The 23,765-nt window shown below is 38.9% G+C and overlaps 1 protein-coding gene across 1 annotated transcript in view; it reads left to right on the top strand.

Moving 5' to 3' along the window:
- Positions 1-6,140: 6,140 nt before the first annotated feature.
- Positions 6,141-23,765, top strand: part of tacr1a (tachykinin receptor 1a) — a 42,738-nt gene continuing 25,113 nt past the window's right edge. The window contains exons 1-2 of the mRNA XM_044361769.1: positions 6,141-6,944; positions 20,485-20,679. Coding sequence (XP_044217704.1) covers positions 6,541-6,944; positions 20,485-20,679 — 599 coding nt within the window. The 5' untranslated portion in view covers positions 6,141-6,540. The remainder of the gene's footprint in view (positions 6,945-20,484; positions 20,680-23,765) is intronic.

The following is a 23,765-nucleotide window of genomic DNA, read 5'->3' as shown; positions in this document are numbered from 1 at the left end:
TTAATGATGGTTTTGGTGTGAGCTTGTTACGACTCTGTGAACTATACACATACAGCTTCCTGATGACCAGTGCTTTTAAAACTACTTCCCATTTCTGACCTAAGCACTCCGTACATTACCTCATGATTCAGTGATGTTAGGCAAGGTGAGAGTGAGGTTCATATAAATACAAAGTGTACAATTTACAGCCTGATGTTTCTCAGTGATGAAATGCACAGTTGAGTGACTGACACCCATTTTAAAGCTCATTTTGACTTATAACCACAAAGATGTTTCTGTCATACGTTGCCTTTTTGCTGCTCCTGCAGTATTCTGCCCCTTTTACTGTGAAACAATATCACCTCTCTGATGTTATTGTATTCACTCATACGCACTCATACAATGCCCCTTTCCATCACAACAGTTGGTGGTTAGAAGGAGCCCACAGTGGAACAGAGGAAGAAGATAACTAAACAAACTGTTGTGTTGTGTTCAGGTCATGAAGGAATGCTGATACTAAATGAACAGTGCATATGACTGTCTGGTGTATTCTCATAGTCTGGTCTAGAAGAATAGTTTCAATATCTGATGACAGAAGGAACAACACGGCTTTCAATTCCAGCAACCGTGGTGCTTCCTGATTGGGCTGGATTATATCATCAGGAGAGGTGAAGTAAACAACTTTTCATCATAATCAGCCTCGTTTGCATCTCCTGAGACCAACTTGTTTTTCTGCTGATTGGATCTAGCAAACCAATTAAGAATGACTGGCAGATTTTAATGATAACTTAACACCAACAAAGCGCTTGATATACCTGCTTTTTATCAATATTATTGTATTTTCAGTGTGTGTGTATGTAAGAAAATGCTTTGTGTTGATTGAACCCATGTTGAACCACTGAATATTATTATATATGTTGGTTAGCACAGCGTCTGCAAAAGTCCATTTCATGTCATTATAAATGGAGGAGTTATACTTCAAACCACATTTTAGATTATTTGTCAGTGTTAATTTTAACCTCTTAATTGTAATGTTATTTGTGACTGCGATGTGCGTTAAAACATTTTTGAACCATTTTTAATTTCACACCAGTTTTGATATCTCAGTTTAACTGATTGAAACCAAATTACACTGAGCAGTAATAACTACGACTCTGAGAATCAATTCAACATCCTATTTCCTGCACTGACAAACTGCATAAGTCCAAGACTGACACAGTTTAATTGAAACCAGTCACACTGACCTTGTTGAAAATATGTATGTGTTTGCAGTTCATACATACAGCAGATGAAAACGTATCGTAAGAGTTATATTGATTCAGAGAGGACATCGTGTATGGCTTAATTAAAGATGAGAGGGGTCAACAAATACATCGCCTGATTCAAGTGTGACATCAGCAGATGGTCAGAAAAGAAAAAAATAAGTATGTGGGCCTTAAACTTATTTTAAAAGAAATATTATAAGCAGTGAGTGATCATTTTATTATATTTATATCTCTAAGATGTCTAAAATGAACAGAATGTCTCCTATAGTGGTTCCAGTTAGTCCCCAATGAATGAAGCCACTTTTCTTTAAAAACATTAGGAATAGCTGTTTTCTATGTTGTCAGTCATTCTGTAAGAAAAGTTTATTTTAACTAGTTGCTGTCTCATTTAGGGACAAAAGGGGTAAAACTGTTCATCCCGTAACATCTTGCAATAACAGGAAGAGTTTGCCATTTTGGGAAATGCACTTATTCGTTTTCTTGCCATGAGTTAGATGAGAAAATCGATACCACTCTCATAACTGTCCATACAATATGTTGCTGGAGCCAGCAGCCAGTTAGCATAGCTCGGCACAAAGACTGAAATGCTGGGAAACTGCTAACCTGGTTCTGGTTCCAGAAGCAATGAAATCCGTCTACCAGCACCTCTAAAGCTCATTAATAAACATGATGATATCTTGTTGTTCAATCCATTCACCATTGTGTAAAAACACTAATTTGTGGGGTTACAGATCATTATTTGTGGGACTATTCCTTTAAATCTGGGAAGGTTGTTGCACCCCCAGTTTGGTCCAGTTTGTCATGTCTCTCAGTAAAAGAGCCTTGGCCCTTTAAAAGGTCTGAACTCCTTTAATAAGTTTGACCTCTTTACTTATTAGCTGGGGAGCAACAATTGTATCATGAACAGCAAATTTACTGGACAGGAAGTCTCGCTCAGCACTGGCTCTGTAAAAATCAGGGCTTACTGGAAATGTTTAGGCAGAATACTTTGGATTGAACAACAGCTCAAACAACAATTTGCCACCAAAAGTCCACAATCATACTAACGGCTTTGTTAACATACTGATGATTAGCAGGCACAACATTTACCACATTCACCAACTGAAGTTTTGCATGTTAGCATGCTAATATTTGCTAATTAGCACTAAACAAATTATACAGTTGACGCTGGTGGAATTGTCTTTAGTTCAGCAGATATTTGGTCATTACCCAAATTACTGGACACATTTGACCTGATGATGGCGCTAGATGGAAAGTTGAGGGATCATCAAAGTTATTACAATTCATCCTGATGAGGACAAGAATGGTATTCTAGACCTTTCACTTAGAATCACAAATGCTACTACTGTACTGTATAGAAAGTCAGGTGATCACCAAACTGATTAGGATTGCTAATCATCTTGCAGTGTAGATGTAGAGGATGAGATGGAAAGTCAGGGTGGCTCCAGAGTTTTTAGGATTCTTCTTCTGGGCATCATGAATATCTGCAACAAATTTCATGGCAATCCATTGACCAGTTGTCACGACATTCCACTCTGAACCACAAATGTCAACCTGGTGGAGGTGTTAGGAGCCAGGGGATCACTACAGTCAGTAGAATTAATCTTCTGGGGACCAAGAATGTCTGTATAAAAATTTATTGGCAATCTATCCAATAGTTTTTGAGATATTTCAGTTTGGACCAAAGTGGTGAAGCAACTGACAGGCCGACATCACCATCCATAGAGTCATGGTGGCTAAAAACAGATGAAGAGATGTGCTGAGAAGGTTTATATTCTATTTTATACAATTACAAGTAATCAACAAAGTCTCATGGTACAGGGATAGCATAGAAGTCGAGGTTATTGTGACCTGGTCATGCCATGATTTAGAACTAGAGCTGTGAAGTACATCTGTGATGCAGCTGGAAATGGAGCGAAATGAGGAGGAATATGTGACCTGTGTGTGCTAGAAGCTGGAGTCATTTACTCTCTTTGGCTTTTCCTTACAAGCCGTTCAGTCTCCACCATGGTGCTCTTGACAGTTGTGATGGAGAGGACAGTCCAGAGTGGATCGAAGCTTCTCCCAAGAGAAAAGCAGTGTCCTTGTGCAGGAGGAGCAGAGCTGCCATGGCTGAACAGTGGACACCATTTATAATTGAATTATCGTTGGGGGAGATAAGGTTTTATGGTTACTACATTGCTGAAGTCAAAGGGGAACTGTTGACCTGGGAAGGACAGTGACATAAGGGGAAAAGCAGACATTTGAGGAACATTACAGGAGGATGGGATGCATCCACCAGCAAGTTCTTCACATCTACAACACAATCCCCAACATGGTGCACCGGGCAACACATATTTCTATTTTTGATTCGATTTTGTTCATTTTCCTGCTTGAATCAGCAAAAAGGGTTTTAAATCCTGTGTGCAAAATCAAAAGGAGACAAAAAGACAAAAATTATAAAGCAATCTGGCCAAAATTTGTCAAGACATCTGTCTCTGGACCAAAGTGTTGGACAGACGGGGGGGGGGGGGGGGGGCTAAACTGATGTTTAATCACAGCATTCACATGTAAGATTTCTATCTCTTTTCTCAAGTGAGCCCTCGTGAAGATGGCGAAACACAAAAGGGTCTCACAAGAGGTACATGAGGTTCTGGGAACACTTGGCATTAACTTAAGAACAAGCCTGAATGAAAGCAATAGCCTGCAGTGCAATAAATATGAGAGCTGTGAAGTAAGAGGAAGAATACTGGAGTGTCAAAAATGTGAATTGCATGATTTTCTGCGCTTTGAGAATTTGATGCAGTAAATTATGGCCTCAGTGCTTAAAAAAGAAACATCGCTCTGTTCTTTGCCCATTTTATTCCAGTAGAGGACTATAGAGTGTGTCTGTGATGCTCTGTGTGGGATTACAGTGAGGCTGTAGTGCTTCCAGTAGTCAACTTCTACTTTTTAGCATTTTTTAGCTGACATTAACTATATAAGTGATTTATATATTCATTCATTGAGGATATTGTTCTGGTGAGCCTGAGCTTTCCTGTCAGCTTAGAACTGGCATATAAAACTCTGCTTTAAATGAAGTGTGGAGGCTGGAAGGCACAAGGTGTTCAAGGAAACTGATTCAGAGAGTTTGATACAGAAATACAGTCAACGTCAGTGATTAACTATAAAAATCTGCATTGTGATTAAACAAAAACCTGTAAACTGCAGGCTCTCTGTAGAATTCTGAATTGACAGAAGTTATATGATGTATGACACTAAACTAATTTGTTTTTATGCTTCACAGACCAATGGATAAAAATAATTGAAATTCTTGTCTTCACATCCTGCACCAACAATAAAAGATTGTGTAGCCGACTCAGATAGAACGAGGATGGAAGCAAATCAGTATCTGTGGATCAAATTCTGAAAAATGATTTAGGCTACTAGCATAACATTTTTACATTTCTGATTTTCTAAAATAGAATCTGCTGTGGTGATTATGGCGTACCACATGATCAGAAGTCGATTTGGATGCACGTAGAAATATTCACACACATAGTGTGTATTTGTCATAATTAGTCAGCTTTAAAGGTGCATTTTACCTTTGACCAGAGCCAGACTAGCTGTTTCCAGTCTTTCTGCTGGATCTTCTCATCTAACTCTCCGCCAGAAAGCAAATAAGTATATTTTCCAAAATGTCAAACTAACCCAAGTGCAGCTCTGTAATTTATGATGTAATAACACGATGTTTGAGAAATGCAATGCTTTGGACCACAAATCAAGCTGCCTTTTACGCCTCTAATGAACTTATCTTACACTTTTAAAAATATGACTGTGGGTTAAAAAGATTTACTGAACCTGTGAGGTTTACAACATCAAAACTTGTGGCTAAATGAGCTCCTCTGCTCCATAATCACACAGTAAAGAGGGTTTGAGTCGAGCTTTATTCAGCTATTCACTCTCAAGACTTGCAGTGCTGTCAAGCGTTCAGTGGCAAACCTGGAAGTGGCCTTTTTAATGAACTCATTCATCCCCTCACATTGCTCTTTTGAGTAGTCCCCTGCAAAAAAATGCCCCCTGAAGCAAAGCTCTGGTGAAATATATAAAGTTACTGTATACAATAAAAGACTTCAGCTTCCAGAGGATCATATCCTGGACTGGCCTCTCTTATAAAGGACTGTAGTGGTTTTCTAGTCCTGTTTACTGTGAACATGGAGACAAAGTGTCATTAAATGTTTTCAGGTATATTATATCAGAGTCAGGACATTTTTAAGAAATTTTTAAGCATGTTATTAATTTTTTTTCTCATGAATCAAGTTATGACAATGTTATTAAGAGTATTTCAATAACACGTGGCACTGGAGACTTGATCTCTACATACACGTCCAGATACCACAAGAGGGGGGCAGTGAGTGGGAGGGCAGGGGCATTCAGACAGGGTGGCACCTCACCACATTACACACCACATTCAGGAGAGAAAATTATATCAATGATTGTATTGTATTTATTGGGACAATGTCAGTTTTAAACATAAATGTTAACATTTGATGCTATCTCTCTCTACTACCACTACACAACAACAAATATTATTACAGCTTCATATTATTATTATTATTATTATTATTATTATTATTATTATTATTATTATTATTATTATTATTATTATTGTGCCGGTCTGAAATGATTCATTCATTCTCTTGCGTCTGTGCTGTTTGTTATTGGCTACAAAGGAATTATAAGCATATTAAATCAGATGAGAGGTATTTAGGCATGATAATCCCGTTGGCTTCTCTGTGCGCTCTGAGTCAAATGGAATGAATAACGTACCTGAGCTCATCCATAATCATAATTACAGCCTGCCGATTGGACGGGTGCGCAGCGGCACGCTCCATAAACTGGTGTGCAGCGGCTCGGTTTGAGCAGAGGAGCAGAGCGGGAGGAGAGCTCAGAGCCGCTGAGGGAGAGAGGACGCAGCAGACCTCTCTGATTTATATGACCAGCTAGTGCAACACAGACTCTGGTGCTGCAATGCGCGTAAAAGGCGCGTTTGCGTTTTTACGCGCCGTGAAAAGTTTTTAAGCGGTAGATAGATTGTTACTGAAATATCCACGTAAAATATCTACATCTCCTGAATTCACTTTTTCCAAGACAGAGGGGTCTTCAAGTGGACATTTCACCGACTACAGTTATTCCCGCTGCAAAGTGAGGCTGCGGCAGTGACGCTTTCACAAACTTTCCATTGTCCACTTTGCATTTGGAACTTTCAAACTGTTGTAAATTGAATTAGTTTTTAATTGCAGTGGGTTTAGTGTGACTTTCATTCCTAGACGGCAGAATGGATCCTTTATTCGATACCACCGATGGGCCAAACTGGACCACCAGCTACAACAACACCAATAACGGTACGGTGTACTGGAACCAGTTTGTGCAGCCAGTCTGGAGAATAGTGCTCTGGGCCATTGCATACAGTTGTATAGTGATCGTGTCCGTGGTAGGTAATGTTACAGTGATCTGGATTATTATGGCGCATAAACGCATGAGGACCGTCACCAACTATTTCCTGCTGAACCTGGCGTTCGCCGAAGCCTCCATGTCCGCCTTCAACACGGTGATCAACTTCACCTACGCTGTGCACAACGAGTGGTACTTCGGACTGGTCTACTGCCGCTTCCACAACTTCTTTCCCATCGCGGCTGTGTTTGCCAGCATCTACTCAATGACTGCCATCGCTCTGGACAGGTAAGCTGCGGCTCTAACGCTCTCATGAGAGACCATCCTGTCCTGAACACCTCACATATTTGGATCATGTAGTCTAATCCATTACATTTGCCTTTCAATTAATGTGAAGGAATTTTAAGACATTTTAATTTAAAATCAGTGCAAACAGCATAAAGTGATGATTGATCACTGCTCTTAACATTTTGCCAAAATATGCAAAAGCAAAAGCTTTGAAATAATATGAAAATGTTATAGTGCTACTAAAGAAGTCAGTTAATTGGTTACTTTAAAAAAAAACTCACAGCTGAATTCCTCACTGGCTTCTCATGAGGTCTTATTGTAAATGTTTTGTTGATTTTGGTGCATTGATAAACTGCAGCTGATGGATTTCAGGCTGCAATGTTATTTTACTCGCCTGGTTAAAGATACTTGTGGCTTAAAAAGTTGTCCTAAACTCTTTAAGACATCTTAATGTTGTTCGTTAGGGTTTCATAATTTCCATAACTTAACCATAAAAGTTCAAAAATGCCCTCCCGTACATATGGTAGTGTGGAGCTCCCTCTTATTTTCATATGAATACTGTCATAGTTAATTATTCAATGGCTTCTGGATCACGTCTGAGTAAAACATAAAGCTTTCACTAAAAGCAGCCAGTGATTGTATAACACTGCAGGCTGTGTGAGGTTTTATCTTCCTGTGGCAGACTTTACACTTCTGCCTGTGAATGATTTATATATTCTTTAATATCTTTGGTTTCTCATCCTCTTAATGAACATTCATGTGTGTAGGAAGCCACTTCATTAGTTGGGCGGCTCCTTATGACAACGAGGCTGAATGGAAATTAGATGCATAAAAAGCTGCGCTCTGCTGCATGTGCATGTGCATGTGCATGTGTGGTCTGCATATTGTGCATCTGTCTGTGAATGTGTGTCTTGTTACATTTTTCTATCTCTCTACTGTGTTTGCTTCAGACAGCCTCCTCCTACTGTATCTACACATGAAGCTTTTTCTGTTCTGCCCGAAGCTTCTCATGTCTGCTTTTATATCTAATGTACATGGCAGGTGATGATGACCTGTAATTCCTCTGCAAGTCCTCCTTTCAGCGAGAAAACCATGAACTAGACCTTTTTCAAAATACAATTAAATCTTTACATCTCAGGAAAGTGAGAATGAAAAGACAGATTAAGATAGAAACAGGCCACACACACACACACACACACCATACACTCCCAGTCTGCTCATTGCTGGTTTCCCATTCAGGTAATAATTCACAGATGTAGAAATGTGGTTATATTCCTGTGACCTCCCTCCATGCAACAAAGAGATGTTATTAAAATGCTGTAGAGAAGCAGTAAATTCACACAGACAGCATCATATCTTTATGGCTGTGCTAGGAAATGTATTTCAGCATTTCTGAAAGTGTCGTGGATGATGGTGGTGGAGGTGAGAAGGAGAGTCGCCCACTGTGACCCATCACATGCAGCCATCTCCCACTGCTGTTTAGGCTCCACTTTATATTTTACTCCTTTTATTTTGATTCAGTAGTTCCTGCATGAGCTGAAGAATTTCTATTAGTTATTAGATATGAAATAATTTTTATCAAATAGAGCAAATCTGCAGGATCTCATCGGGGGGGAGGGGGGGGGGGGGGGGTCGGAACGCAGTGTTGCAGCTGATAAGACATTTTTTCATCTCCATCATTGTTTCAGTCACTCCTGTGGTGTTCTCGTACTGCACAACCCCGTAGATCACCAGTACAGCTGAACGCTGATGCCAGTGTGCTGGCTGAAGCTGATTGTGTGGAAGTAATTGAGAAAAGCCTACTTTTAGATATTTTAGATATAGAAAGCTCTACTGCATAGACTGGATGGAGCTGAGATATTTCTGGATATTGCAAATAGTCACACTATGGCACCAATAATTAAGATGATCATAACATTCAGTATTAGTGGTTAACACTTATCTCAGGAGCTGGTTGCACCGCTGCTGTTCGTAAATTCAGACTTAGCTTAATTATAAGTGTTTACGAAGTGGAGATTTACACATTACCGAACTGAAAGCTGGTTTCAACAAACAAACTAGTTCTTATATAGTCATTTCCTAATATTTACACCCGCTAACTGCCTGGTGGAACTGTTGCGTAGCTAACTGAACCAATGGACACAACTAACGTTAGCTTACTAATATATAGCCCGTTTCAATGGAGAGGAAATATGGTTGAGCTCACAAAATAACACAAAGTACTTCAAATTTCAACATTTTATACCAATAACGTTAGCTTAAATGACTTAACAGGCTAATTAACGTCTGTTAGGTTTGCATAATTGGATATTTCTCACTTGTTCTAGACTACATGAACACTACTAACTTACATACATTTAAAGGACTCGGGATTGGAAGTTCAGTTAATGTTTTGCTTTGCTCCTTTAAACTGTTATTTTTGATACTACACTGACTTCCTGTGTACATAGTTGATTACTTTTGATTAGATGGAGCTACAGATGTTTCCTGGCAAGTGATTTACACATTAATTAAGTCTTTAGTAGCAAAGACATTTATGATTCAGATTTAACTAGCCATTAGTCACTAAGAACTTCAGAAAGTCACACAAACTGGGATTTATGAGTAGCTGGTGCAACTTAGTGTTTGTATGGGTTTCCTCCAGGTGAACCACTCTCCCATGGTCCACAGACATGCAACTCGGATGACATGGAAACTTTAAATTGCATGAATATATTTGCATATATACAGAATGTAGTGGCCCTGCAATAGAGTGGTGCCTTTTCTCCAGGGATAGGCTCCAGCTCAGTCACACCTGAACGGGACCGAGGGAGTATAGAGAACGGATTGATGGATATTGTTTAATAGTTCCAATTTATCAATGTGCTCAGTGCAGAAACAGTGTGGAGGGTGTGACTGAAATTCATTATTTCATTATTGTCTCATTTAGCAAGGGTAATTTCGCCTCCATTTAGTTCCGGTCTTCTCGGCTGCCACTGATAGATACTGCTGGGTTTTTGTATGAATCACTGATGATCACTCATGTTCAGTCTTTAGCAATGCTTGAACTGATCAATTCATGGTTTGCTCTGAGAAGACAGTTTGAAATTACAGACATTGATCGTTCAGAATGAGGTGGTGGGGAGGCTTAAGTGTGCGTCTTCAAGTGGCCATTTGTGTAAAGTAATTCTTAATTAGGCATATTGGACATGATTGGTTACACATATATGTAAATTAGCATATGTCACATACAGTATATGCAGGAAAGGAAATGAGCATAACATTATCTGAAATACAGCACTAATGTTGGGTCCAGCTAATAGTTCCCCCCCCCTCCCCCCCCATATCTACCATAACCTTTAAATGCACTGCAATTTTCTATGCTGTCATTATGGAGGACCGGGAGCTAGAGTTGAATTTCCTGCTGTTGAATCGGTACTGCAGTTTGATAACTGAACACCTTATAAGGTTTTCATTAGTTTATCTCTAGTGTGATAAAGCAGCAACAATCCTGGAAAAGACACAAGCAAGACTGTGATTTTTTGTGGCCATCAAGGAGACCTAGACTCTCCTCAAATGAAAAGGGTAAAAATTTAAAAAACATCTTCTTTGAAGATATTTTGTGAAGCTTATATGTCAGCAGCATTTGTGGCACATGGTATTTAATTTTGAAGGTTCTTTGATGGAGCTCAACTCTGTGAAGAACTGCAGTTTTGACACAACATTAAACAAAAGGATATTACAAAGTTTACAACTACGGACACTTGCCTGAGTTTACATCAGCATGTTACTGGCATAATCATAGTTACAGAAACCAGCACCACACTACAGCACTAACCCTGCTCTGGAGAAACCTGCTCAACATGACAGCCTAACTAAACTTTCATTCATACCGACAGCTAAAGCTGCACTAATTAATATTTTTATATTAACAATGATTCAAAACAATTGAATGTTGGAATTTGAAAAGGTATCACTCAAAGTGACAAACCCACAGAGAATTATCACCCGACTCCCCACTGTGCATTACCTTCCCAGCACAAAATAGCAGACAGACAATGTTAGCGACTAGCTAGTGAATATAGTGGAGCGTTTAGCCAGTAGCATGTATATTTAACAAGTTTCTCAAGACTTGGAGCTAAAAGAAGAGTGAATATTGGATCTACATTCGTCTGGTGTCCAGAGACGCGAATGCTAATGTAAATAGGTAACTGTTTGCTAACACGTTATTAACTTTATTAGTTGGTAATATGTCAATATGGTGGTTACAGTTTATTGTGCTTCCCCCAAGTGGGCAAAAAAACCCCAATTAATGCACGTTGACATTAACAGGCTTTCAGGTTTACAGGATTTCATTGATACCAACTGATAACACAATCTTAGCAAAATAGACATAACAGAAAAATCAGTCCTATCATACTGAAATAGCTGCTAACAGCAGCTCTACTCCAATGGAGCCGCTGACCTGCATTTTAGGGCCCATGTTGCATGTTGTTAGGTGGTGTATTTTCTATTTCACATGAAAACCTGCCAGTTGCTTTGAAGCTCACACTGGTCTGCACATTGCTTTGTATGTGAACTCAAAGTAAGAAATATGCCAATTATACACATCAAATCAACATATTTGCAGCTACAAAGCAGCACTGAATACATTTCAATGATCTAAACCCCCTCAATGAGTGTTTGGTTTGTCCATTCTGGGCTACTGTAGAAACATGGCGGTGCAACATGGCGGCTCCGTGGAAGAGGATCTGCTCCCTATGTAGATATAAAGGCTCATTCTAAGGTAACAAAAACACAACGATTCTTATTTTCAGGTGATTATACACTAATTAAAACATACTTATGAATATTATAATCCATTTCTGCCAAGTCTGTTCTGCACCTTTAACAGTGATATGATACAACCAAGACACAAATTTAGTTACTACTTTCTAACTAAGCATCATTTATGAGGGGTTTATAAGTTGAAACTACTGACTAATTAATAAATTACTAAATTATATCATTATATAAACATTTGTAAATACTAATTATAGATCAGTTATAAGCCACTCATAGGAACAACTTATGGTGTGAAAAATCCCTCTCTCAATTTCCAACAAGCCACCATGTCTGCAGTTACAGTTGTTAATAAGTAATTCATAAAGGGCAATACATTATAAATGCTGCAGGTGATGTTAAATTGATTAATGAAGGGTCACAGGTTTCTTCTGTCTAATAAACTAACAGCAAAAGTTAGTTTTACTAATAATCTATCAGGTCTGCAGTTGCAAATGAAATGGATTTTGGTCCGGGTGCCCTGCATCTCTTTACTAGAAGGTCAAATATAGGGTCCACTTGATGAATTAAAGAGCTAAACAGACAAAATAAGTGTCATGCTGGAAAATAAACACTAGCCACAACCGTACCCATAAGGTGTTCTTATTAAGGTTTATAACCACAATCAATGACAGTGTTGGCATGGAGAGTGACAGAAGTGTAACGATTCTCAAAGAAGGCTTGGCTCAGTCACTAAAAGGCACATTAGCTGGGCTAGGAGGTTTATGTGTAGCAATGTCATCATAAAAATAATGCAGAAACCTGCTGCCATGACCCGGCCACACCTCCTCTCCGGCTTTCTCACCTCCGTCCTTCAATTTCCATTTCTTCTCCACTTCTGCCCCCCCCCTCCTCCATCTGCCATCCCCAGAGGGATCATCATCATCAGAAGTTATTCTGGCCCGTGCCACCCTTCTCTTTCTGGCTCTCTGTCTTGTGATTCATGCTCTGTGCATGAAAAGCGTGATGAAAGTGTTTTCTCACCACAAAAGAGTTATGTTTCATGACTAGAAACAATCGGGTGACATAGATTCTATTTTTTGAAAGGCAAGATGGAGATCAAAATATCAAAAAGAATATTAATATTATATATAACCATTAACAAATCTCAGTATTATTTATCAAATTTTTTTCTCTTCTTTGGAAAAAATCCATCATTGTAATTGTGGTTAAAATGCTTCAACAGCGACACTTACTTTTACTACTTACTGCTTATACTTATACTTATCTACATACGCTTCTCTGTTTACTTCTTTACTTGTTTAAACTGACGAGTGTTTTTGCTCTGTGCCATTAAATTGTATGTACATGACGCAGGAGTTTTCTACCCGGGAGTTATTGTAAACAAACATTGTGATTGGTTCTGTTGGACTGAATCAACTGGCGAATGAGAGAAACATCAGACAAATAAAGGAAATCAGGCAGCATCTTTTAGGTCAAATGTCTACTAAGTGTTTGATGAGGCTCTGATGGGGCTATTATCAGTAGTTATTGGTGGAGTTGTAGCCCCGTCTAGCTCTACTCTAGATCACCTGTCACTCATAGAGCTACACTGTGTTTTTTTGTTTGCAGTCCAAGCATTCATTTGCTGCCAGGATTATTTACTCTAATACAGCAAAATCTCTGCTGTTAATTTAACTCTCCAAATGTAAAAAGACGCATCAGTGCATTTATAAATCCACATCCATCAGAGTCAATGTCTCACATTTAGATCATTTTAAACAGCTGCCTCAGAGCAATGTCACCCCTGAGTGAATAAACAACACTGCGATCAACACTTGTCATCTGCTATCACTGTAAAGTCAACAGTGATTAGAGCTGGGCTTCATGTGCCTTTCTTCAGGGCAGTTGGCCAACTGGTGGCTGTTCATAGTATTGATGTGATTTCTGTGGAACTCCCTGCAGCTCAGATCAACGGTGTGAAGGGAAATACAACTGACTCCTTGTCCAAGGAAGGACTGGAGGAGCAAAGAAGAGCCCTTGTTGGCAGTTAAAGGATAAGTTCAGGTTTTTTTCAAATCTGTCTTAATACAATACTGATATGCAAATATGTATATGTAAATATCTTGGCCACTGTAAAAATTCCTGCTCTCCACACTGACCCTGAAGCTTGGCAGGAACATTCTGAGGAAACAAGAAGAGGGAATTTCTTTTTAGACAGACTTCAGTAGATACTGACTGAGACTGCTGACGTATCATATCAGTGTCTTCCCAACTGTGGAACGCATTTCTGCACAGAACGAGGGCTGTGGATTTCTACATGCCTCCATTTCTTTTTAAGACTTGCAATTTTTATTTTGCGACATCAGTCATATAACAGAAATATGATACATTTTATTTCAACACCCCATTCACACCTCACCCCACACAGAAACAAGAGCTGGTCAACCTGCATATAAAGTTGCTTGCATATAAATAAAGCTATTGTAAAAAAGAGTCAATAAAACTCTGAAACATAATAAAAATAAATAATAAAAACATATATATACAAAAGCATATTTCTCATATAGAAATCAAAAACAGTGTGCTTCCACCTCATCTTTACACTTATGCTTTTATAAAGGAAATATATATAAATATATATAAATATAATATAAATATTTTTCTGTCCTGTCCTGCATCCTATATGACATTTTTTCTTATGCAGCTACTTTTACTAACTCAGTCATCCAGTCCTCTCCAGGTGTCTTCCAGTTCATCCATCCAGTCATAATCACTGTTGGCCGACATTTTTTACAGTGTGGTTGTGTTGTGTGTAGGGTGAGTATGGAGCACAGCAACCAAGATCTATTTCTTTGTACAAGATGGTACATCAGTATCAGTTGTATTAAGACAGACTTGAAACTATCCGTTAATGACCGTTATAATGGACAGAACGTGATATTATGTATGTATGTATAAGAATGTTCCCTCCAGTATTGAAAGATAAACATATGATCACAAGAAAAGATAGTATTGATGTGATGTAATTTTTGTTTGATGATGATGATGATGATGATGATGATGATGATGATGATGATGATGATAATGATGTTCCTTCACCACCACATACCAACTGTACCACTAGATTAGGCTGACCTCAAAAAGCAAGCTTCTCCTCTACATCAGTGGACACACACTGACTACCAAGAGCATTTTTATGCACACACACACACACACACACACACACACACACACACACACACACACACATACAATCAGGGAGGTGATGCTCTGGTGTGCGGGTGGATATTGGTTTTGTAGAGGATACTGGGAGTGTCTGCTGGTTACTGATGAGACGGAGGTGACTGAAGGAGTCGTATGTTTGCATGTGGACAATGAAAACAACACTGAGAATCCTTCAAATTACCCACCAGCCAACACACACTAATGCAAGCACACACACACACTCACACATACCTCAGGCTCTACCACCTTCACCCACACCATTTCCTCCCAACTGTTGATGGGAGTTTTACGTAACCCTCTGCAAAACAACAACAATCCCCCCAGAGGCCAATAAACCAGAGGAAACAAACTCATGATCGAATTACCACAGCCTACTTTCAAACGCAGTTTGCAAAAAAAAAAAACCCACTGGCAGGCTCGGAGGCAGGCAATTTCATCTGTCACTTTAGCTGCTCCCTTCTTAATCACTTGCGTCTCTTCAGGAAAGCAGCGCAGCAGCCTCATGGTGTTTATATCGAACCGTTGCATTGCCATGGCAGTTTAGGTGCTATTTGTGGATAATTGGAGGTGTATGTCACCCATGCAGTCTAGCACTGGCTGCCCATGCTGCCTGCCACCTTGTGAGAAGGTATCCTATTGAGAGGAATCAGATATTGCCCACAGACAGATATTAAGATATGAAGCGCAAAGTCTCAACGGTGTGCTTTCCAAGATGTGAAATGAAAGGCAGAGGAACAGGGGGAGCCGAGCTCTCTCTCCCGACAGATCCATAAAAATGAAATAGCTCTCAGCTTTAGCGGTGGTTGCTGGGACATTAGAATGCAGAGACCGACTTTGTTAGGTGAATAAAAGGAGTGTTCATATTAGGTTAAGCTGGAAGAGTTAGAGTGTAGATTATACTCTATTTGCAGGTAGAAGACTTAATCAAGCATAACAGATGCACTCAAACTGAACCACGGTGAAAATGGATGAAACAGGATTTGAATGAGCAGATCAGACGTTGGTTACAAAGCTCTTGCAAGTAATTCTTCATATTTTTTTACAGTTAAAATGTTTCAGATTGACTTCACTGTTGCTCTGAAGGATTTGTTGCTTTTTTCACAACTTTTCATGATTCCATATGTTTTCCATAAATTCAGGTTTCTACTCCTACTGGGCAGAACACCATATAATGTAATATAATAATGACATATTAAATATAATGTAGTGTGTGAAGTCAGATAGAAAACACTCAGTAGGATTCATGTTAAATGACTCACTATCAATCAGTGATATAACCCTGTCTCCTGTAGATTCACTTCTTATGACACTAAAACAATGTTCAGTGTTAATGCAGGAATAAGTGTGAGATATATTACAGCACATTGACATCACAGTGCAGAACAGTATTTACCAGCAACCTCACTGCCTTTAGTTTGTGTCTGTCCTTTTCATTTTGGATCTTGATTCATTAAGATCCAGTGTTTATTAATCTTTTATTGAACAATTTAGTTCTCTTGGTTCTTTTGAATTGTTAAAGACTAATGTGGCAAACATCTAGGTGACATTAGCAGCATTTTATCTGTCATCGCTTTTGATGGTTAAAATGACAAACATCACTGGTGTCAGTCACGTACCGTTAACTTCATGACAGTTAAAAGCTAAAATGAAAATGTCTGTTAAAGCTGCTCTCTGTAAGTCAGTGTCTGTACTTGTCACAGTTAATGAGTGAAAAGAAACACCAATCTACAACCATGAGTGGACTTTGTATGTGTTTGTATGTGTTTGTATGTGTTTGTATGTGTTTGTATGTATTTGTATGTGTTTGTATGTGTTTGTATGTGTTTGTAGTTCATTAAGACCAACAAAGTGGTGATTCTTCTCCACAGATATGATCTAGCTGATTGCATCACATCCATTTTAGCAGAATCTCCTTCCTAAACTTATTAAAGCTTATCAACTTTAATAGTTCTGTAACAGGAACTCCAGTATTTAGAGCATGTGGCTCATGAAAAATAAGTTTCATATCTTCTGCTGCTCATCTCATTTTCAGGTTGTAGCTACAAGTTGTAAAAATTAATTAGGCTGCTATTAAAATCTGTAGTGTGTCTGTGTTGACTGTGGATCTGAATCATTGAGTTTTAGGTCTTTATAACTTTAGTTACATGTTAATATCAAAAGCTAATTAGATTAAATTAGGAATTCAAAAGGATTCAAATTTGATAAGCAGATTTGCATTCAGATTAAAATGCTATTAAATCCCAGTTTTCCATCAGAACACATGTTGCTGAATGCAAAGTAGCTGCATGTGAACACATTTTTGTAGGCAATAAAGTTCTGACAAGATATTGTATGTGAAAGCCTGTCTAGTCTGTCATCACCAGTCCTCAGTCATGACAGGTTAAATGCACATTTTAGCAACCAAACTTATACTCTGGCCTGGTGTCCAGGATGTGTTAAATGTGTACATAGTGCTTGTATGCCAGCGGGGATGATGATGATGATGATGATGATGATGATGATGATGATTCGGGCTGTGGAGCGAGCAGGCCGCTGTCCTCTGCAGGTGTGTGTTTGATTCTGACATCGACAGCCTGACTATGACTCACCTACATGAAGAAAAGCCACATGGCTGCCAGCGCTGTTTGAAGCGGAGCCAAAATAAAGCCGAGGCTGTGATCTCCCATTTTCTACAGACCGCTGGGAGCATTTAATTTCAAAGGCGTCCTCTTGTTTCTGATATAATTAGAGTGAGAGTGTGCATTTAGCATATTCATTTTGCTTATTAGTGGGATTAAGCCTTTAATTAGACCTCTTTGGCACAAGACGGCGTTCTAGAGAGCCAAAAAAATAATAACACTAATGTCAGTATAGACATTAATAGAAAGAGTATGTGATCCCAGACTTTATACAGTTTAGACTAATAATATTTTACTTCAGGGTCTTTTTTTTTAAATAACCAGTTTATAAATGGAAAATGTGTCCCTGAGTTTACTGAAATGATTTACAGCTTCTACAGCTTCCAGCTTATTGAGTTGTTTAGAAGAGAAAACAATGTTCAAGAGATTTAAGTTAAAGTAAATCAATACAAACAAATCTCTGATGATCTCAAGTCAAAAATCAATGCTGGGGATAAAAATGACTGAGATAAGATATCAATGATTTTACATGTTGTATTCACACTGAGGGGAAATGAACTCTCCTGATGAGGCTCTGTGTTCATGATGTACGAGGTCATTTTAAGTGCTCACGCACTCCATCGTCTCTCTGATTAGGGAGCATGATTATGATTATGTGAAATCATTACTCAGACGCTCATGGGAGTCATCTGACCAGAGTTCCCACAGTGTTCTTCATCGCAGACTCTTCTTCATATTGCACCACTGCTGTTGGTTTCTCTCCACTGTTTCATGATCCTGTTCCTGTTAAAAACCAGTACGGCAAATCAAAGCTTGCTGTGTTGTTTGACCTCTAAACTTTAAAGAGGTGTGTGTGTATGAATATTGTTTTCCTGCAGGTTTTGTTTCGATGTGTAGTTTGAGTTACTCTTCAAAAGTCTATTTTAAGTTTATGACTCTTATACACACGACCATTTTTTACACTTTGTTTACATCAAGGACATAAATAACTCGATCGCACACTGAACAATGAATCCTCCATCTGTGCAGCTCTATCCTCTGCTGCATGGTTACATTTAAATATGCTGACATGAAAAATCACATTTGTTGAGTTGGAGATTATTGACAATGTGCTGCAGTTTGGGCTTGTTTCTATAATATCTAGCTTTAATAGATTTCTAAGCAATGTAAGTGTTGTAATTTAATTACTGTTTTTATAGTATTGGAGTCATACTTTTAAATCAGATCACTACATCCTTGTACATTTGACACAGTTGAATGTAACACAATGCACATTTAATCTAAAGGTGAGTAAACTATGATCACTAACTAGTGACCACCATAAAAAAAACCTGTTAATTGATTAATATTTGGACAGTCAAACATTTAGTTGTGTTGGCTCTGTGCTGTAGGACTACATGCTGACTCACAGCTTTAATGTGTTTAATATGAGCACGCTTGTACCCACAGACATGAGCAGACACCCAGAAAATACATTTTATACTACTGATTTGTTTTTCCAATTACGTTTTGAGGAAAACATAATCGCACCCTTGATTGTGTTCACTGGCAAAGTGATGTTTTTGTACTTCACAGGAGTTGTATGGAGGCGGTCAAGGTGGATTTACAAAGCTGTACAAAGCGCCGGCCATTGATACTGGAGACCAGGGTTCACACCTCTGACCTCCTCTTCTCACCTCTCTAGCATGTGGTTAGGTTGCTTAAGGTTAGGAAAGGATCATAGTACATATATTGTGTTTTATGCTTCAAGTCACTGTTGACTTCAGTATTTTCCCACCGTAACCAACTGCTGTAGGTGCTTAAACATAAACATAGAAAATGTATTTATGCTTTAGTTTCTATGAGTGTCTTGAGAGCAGATATTGCAACCTGGCAGAATATGTTCATTAATAACATTTTCTCATTATGTTGATAAAAAACTGCCTTAAGCTTCACTTCTTGCTTGTTTTAGTGGTACGTCCGTCCACTCAGGTGACACACATGCTCAGTTGAACTGAGGTTGGCTCACTAACTTGGCTAGTCAATAACATTTCACTGTTTAGCCTTAAAAACTCTTCAATAGCTTTGTGTGTATGTCTATACTATTCACCCAATATGGATTAGACCACCTTCAAACACCCTTAAAGCTGAAAGTCAGCACCTTGTCCTTATAGTTACTGTTTAAAATCAAATGTTCTGGAGTACAGAGTCAAAATACTAGATGCTATAGTTCTATTTGTAAGGAATAGTTCAACATTTTGGGGAATATGCTTGTTTACTCTCTTGCTACGAGTTAAATGAGAAGATTGATTCCACTCTTGTGCTTCAACAGTAAAGATGAAGCTACTGCTAGCAACCGGTAAGCTTGGCGGTAATTATCATTTTTACATTTCAGTTTTTGTGCGGATTGAACAACAAGATATAACATGTTAATTAATGAGCTTTAAAGGTGCTGGTAGGCTTTGAACAGAGTCATGCTAGCTGTTTCCCTAGCTGTTGTAAGCTAAGCTAATCTTCTGGTTGCTCTACCTGGCTCTAGCTCCATATTTAGCACTCTCAGACTTGCAAGTGGTGTGTTTTCAAAAATGTCATACATTGTCACTTATCACTGTACTAGCCTAATACTTTCTTACTTTCTTCATTGTACTGAAATGTACAGCTGTTTAACATCCGCTACTGTTAGCTTTGCCCCCTTAATGGGATCATGTTGGTGCTTTCCAACCAGTGATGTGTTAATCAATCATACAATAAACAAGCGATCAAACAAACTCCTTCATATCAGAAGTGATGGTGACTCATCTATGTCTTGCAATAAAATGCCCAAATCAACTCAATTTTTCATCACATCCAAACATTTCACCCAAATGTGTCCAGTCAATGTAACAACATAACAACATCTAAGTTATGGTTTGATTACTCTCCAGGTTCTGCTCATCATCACTGCATCATCGTCTTTCCTTCTTTCCCCTCTGCAGGTACATGGCCATCATCCACCCTCTGCAGCAGCGCATGTCATCCACAGAGACCAAGGTGGTGGTGGCAGTGATCTGGGTCCTGGCCCTGCTCCTGGCCTTCCCTCAGTACTACTACTCCAACACGGACCAACTCCCCGGCCGGGTGGTGTGCTACATCGACTGGCCCGAATACTCCGTGTGTGACTTCAAAAAGATGTGAGTCTCTCTGTGGAACAGCTATTGAAATAGTCAACAAGCACTGTTAATTACTTTTGAATTGGCAGCAAATGTGGGAGTATGCTGTTTGTATTCAGTGTAAATGAGAGCGCGACGCGGAAAAGCACGGAAGCTTTTTGTGCTTTGTAGTGAATAAATTGAAAGCACATCATAGGGGACGTGTGTTCTTTCTCTACTGAAAATATCAGCGGTTAGACAGGAGAAAAGAACGATTAGATTTGATTGAGGCTTTACTCCACCATCCATTTTCCATTTGTAATTCTACTACAAGTACTAAGATGAAGGAAAAATGTATATGCTTTTCAAGAGTGCTTTACTGAGCAAAAATAACAAGACATAAAACCAGAACAACAACAAACAACTATGAATAATGCATAAATTTTAAAAAGCAATTTCAAAGAATAAAAAGACAGTCTGAGCAGGTTCAACCACAGCACCATACTTTCCAAATGGTTTTAGTTTTCAGCTTTTTCCCAGAAATGTGTCAATCTTAGGTTTCAGTATCATTTTCAGCATTCTAGTAAAAAATATGTTGCTAATATTTGATAAACCTTGATCCATTCAGTTCCACTTGATTGCTTGTTTATTTAGTTGTTTACAAATCAATGCTCCCCGGGTCAATACAATGATTCACACTTAGTTCAGCTTTTCATACTCATGTTAGCTCACTAGCCTGTGTCCATGGCTTTTACTCTCACCTTTAGCAAGCTGCAAAACAAAAGCCTCAAGTCTGGCAGCACTCAGGCAAACATTTTCTCCTTGTAACGTCAAAGCAGGATATGATTTATATGAAAAGCCTGATGCGAACAAGCACCTGTATCCCCACCTGTCATACTTAAGCTGTTTATCAAACCAGAATATTGAGGACGTGCTATGTATTTTGGAGGAATGACCCAGTGTTTATGAGTATTATTCATTATAACTTCTTTAAAAAGCCAGCCAGCCATCTGACTGTGCAATTTTACCTCGACTCTATAAATGAGAGAGCCTGTTCAATAACCCCTTAAGTAGCCAAATACAGAACTGATATATTGTTATGCTTTTAATTGCAACAGTTTTAGAGAGTTGAGCCAGAGGACTGCACAGAATATAGATATTTAGGCTATCACCAGCACTCAGGGGATTTTACTCCTGAGGAATACTGAGTGTGTTTCTGAGTCACAGTCAAGTCTGATCTTTTACTGTATATTCAATAGCTCATTTTCTCCCTTAGAATACAGCACTGTGCTGCGTTTTGTTTGAATTTGTTCTTGTGCAGCAAAATACTATATTTCTTCGATGCATTTTTAGCCATGCTGGGACGGCAATGTTGGTCTGTCTGCCTGAAATATCTCAACAACTATTGGTTAGGTTGGCACAAAATGTGGAACAAACAGTCATGGTGACCAGAGGATGAATCCCACTGACACTAGTGATCTCCTGACTTTACCTCTAGTGCCACCATGAGATGAAAGTTATTACTTATCTAGTTATCTCTAGATCTACTCTATGAAATGGCACAAAATGACTTTGATGATCGTCTGACTTTCCCTGTAGCTCCACCAAGAGTTTTTAATGAAATTGTCTGTACAACTACTGAAAGGATTGCCATGACAGACATTACATGTCACCCACAAGATATATTGCCTTAACTTTGTTGATCTGCTGACTTTTCCTCTAGTGCTATCATCAGGTACCTGCAAAACTAAAGACATTCCCATCAGTCTCAGCTGCACTGTGTTTAACACTAAACTAAGAAGGTGAACATGGTAAACATTATACCTGCTTAACATTAGCATATTAGCATTGTCATCGTGAGAACTTTAGCATTTAGCTCAAAGTGCAGCGTCATAGATCTGCCAGCATGGTTGTTATGATATGCCCACTCTAATGGGACATTTAGAAGAAATGTCTCAGAAAGGTGTCAGCGATGTATGAAGTACAAAATCACTCTAAAATTGTTTGTCAGATTATAAAATGTTAATGTCAAATACATTGCTCCAAAGTGGTGAACCTAGGAGAAGGAATCAGTGATCTCTAAGTAATACAACATTGAGACAGACCACTATTTTTCCCATTGGAGGGTTCAAGCACACTTTGGATATAATTTTAATCTCTGTCAGTGTCATAGAGGGTTTGCAAGAAGCTTCCCAGACACCATTTGAATTATTGTGATGCAATAGGTTAAAAAACAAGTACTAAGAATAATTTACTGACACTATCTGACCCTGGTCTGGCCACTCAGTGACAGTCTGGGTTGACAAGTCACCTTTCCTCCAGATATTATATTTCCTTTGGCTGCTAAAATAGAACCAAAGGGCTGTCATATCATACCAGTGACTAAACATTAATGTGAATCATTTTAACACTAGTATGTAGGCATTCCTTGTGCAGCAGAAATGGCAAAAGCTGTAATTGCTGCCGAGGCGCACCAATTTCATCTCCCCTCGCCCCGTGACCTACGGTGAAAGAAAAGGCAAGAAAAAGTATTGTTGTGCAAATGCTGGTGTTAATCTTCCCCTTGCATACACTGAAACCTTGCTGTGCAAGACAAACTTCTGAAGCTGCTTTAGAAAAATAGAATAAATGCAGCATGCCTGGAAGTGATTTATTCACACTTTGTGCCACCCCCATAACCTCCAATTACTTCCATTTGTCTTTTTATAATCCCATTGGTATAACTGGCCAGGACACACATGAAGGCACAAATACAGGTACACCTCCACAAATGCACACACAATACTAGTTCAGCGAACACAGAAAAACACCCACGCAATGACGCACATGTGCAGGCACTCAGACACACAGCAGCGTGGCTGCGATCACAGCTCTGCTGATGGCAACCTTTCAGCTCATCAGCAACAGTGTTTACTCTGCACTGCTGCCAGCCTGCTATCGCCTTCCCGTTTTACTGCCTCTGTCAGATTTCTCCATGGAAATATAGTTTGTTATGAACAGTGCGACAGCAATTTCATTGTTCATGATGGGATCCCTGTTGCACTTATTACTTTTTTAATGAAACTGTAATCAGTGACACATGGGAGATGAGTGTGAACACAGTAGTCATTCAGCTCTGCTGCTGAAGC

This window comes from Thunnus albacares, chromosome 2 (genome assembly GCF_914725855.1).
Source record: "Thunnus albacares chromosome 2, fThuAlb1.1, whole genome shotgun sequence".
Lineage (NCBI taxonomy): Eukaryota > Metazoa > Chordata > Actinopteri > Scombriformes > Scombridae > Thunnus > Thunnus albacares.
Note: the sequence above shows the minus strand (reverse complement) of the source record. Positions and strands in the feature narration are given on the sequence as shown.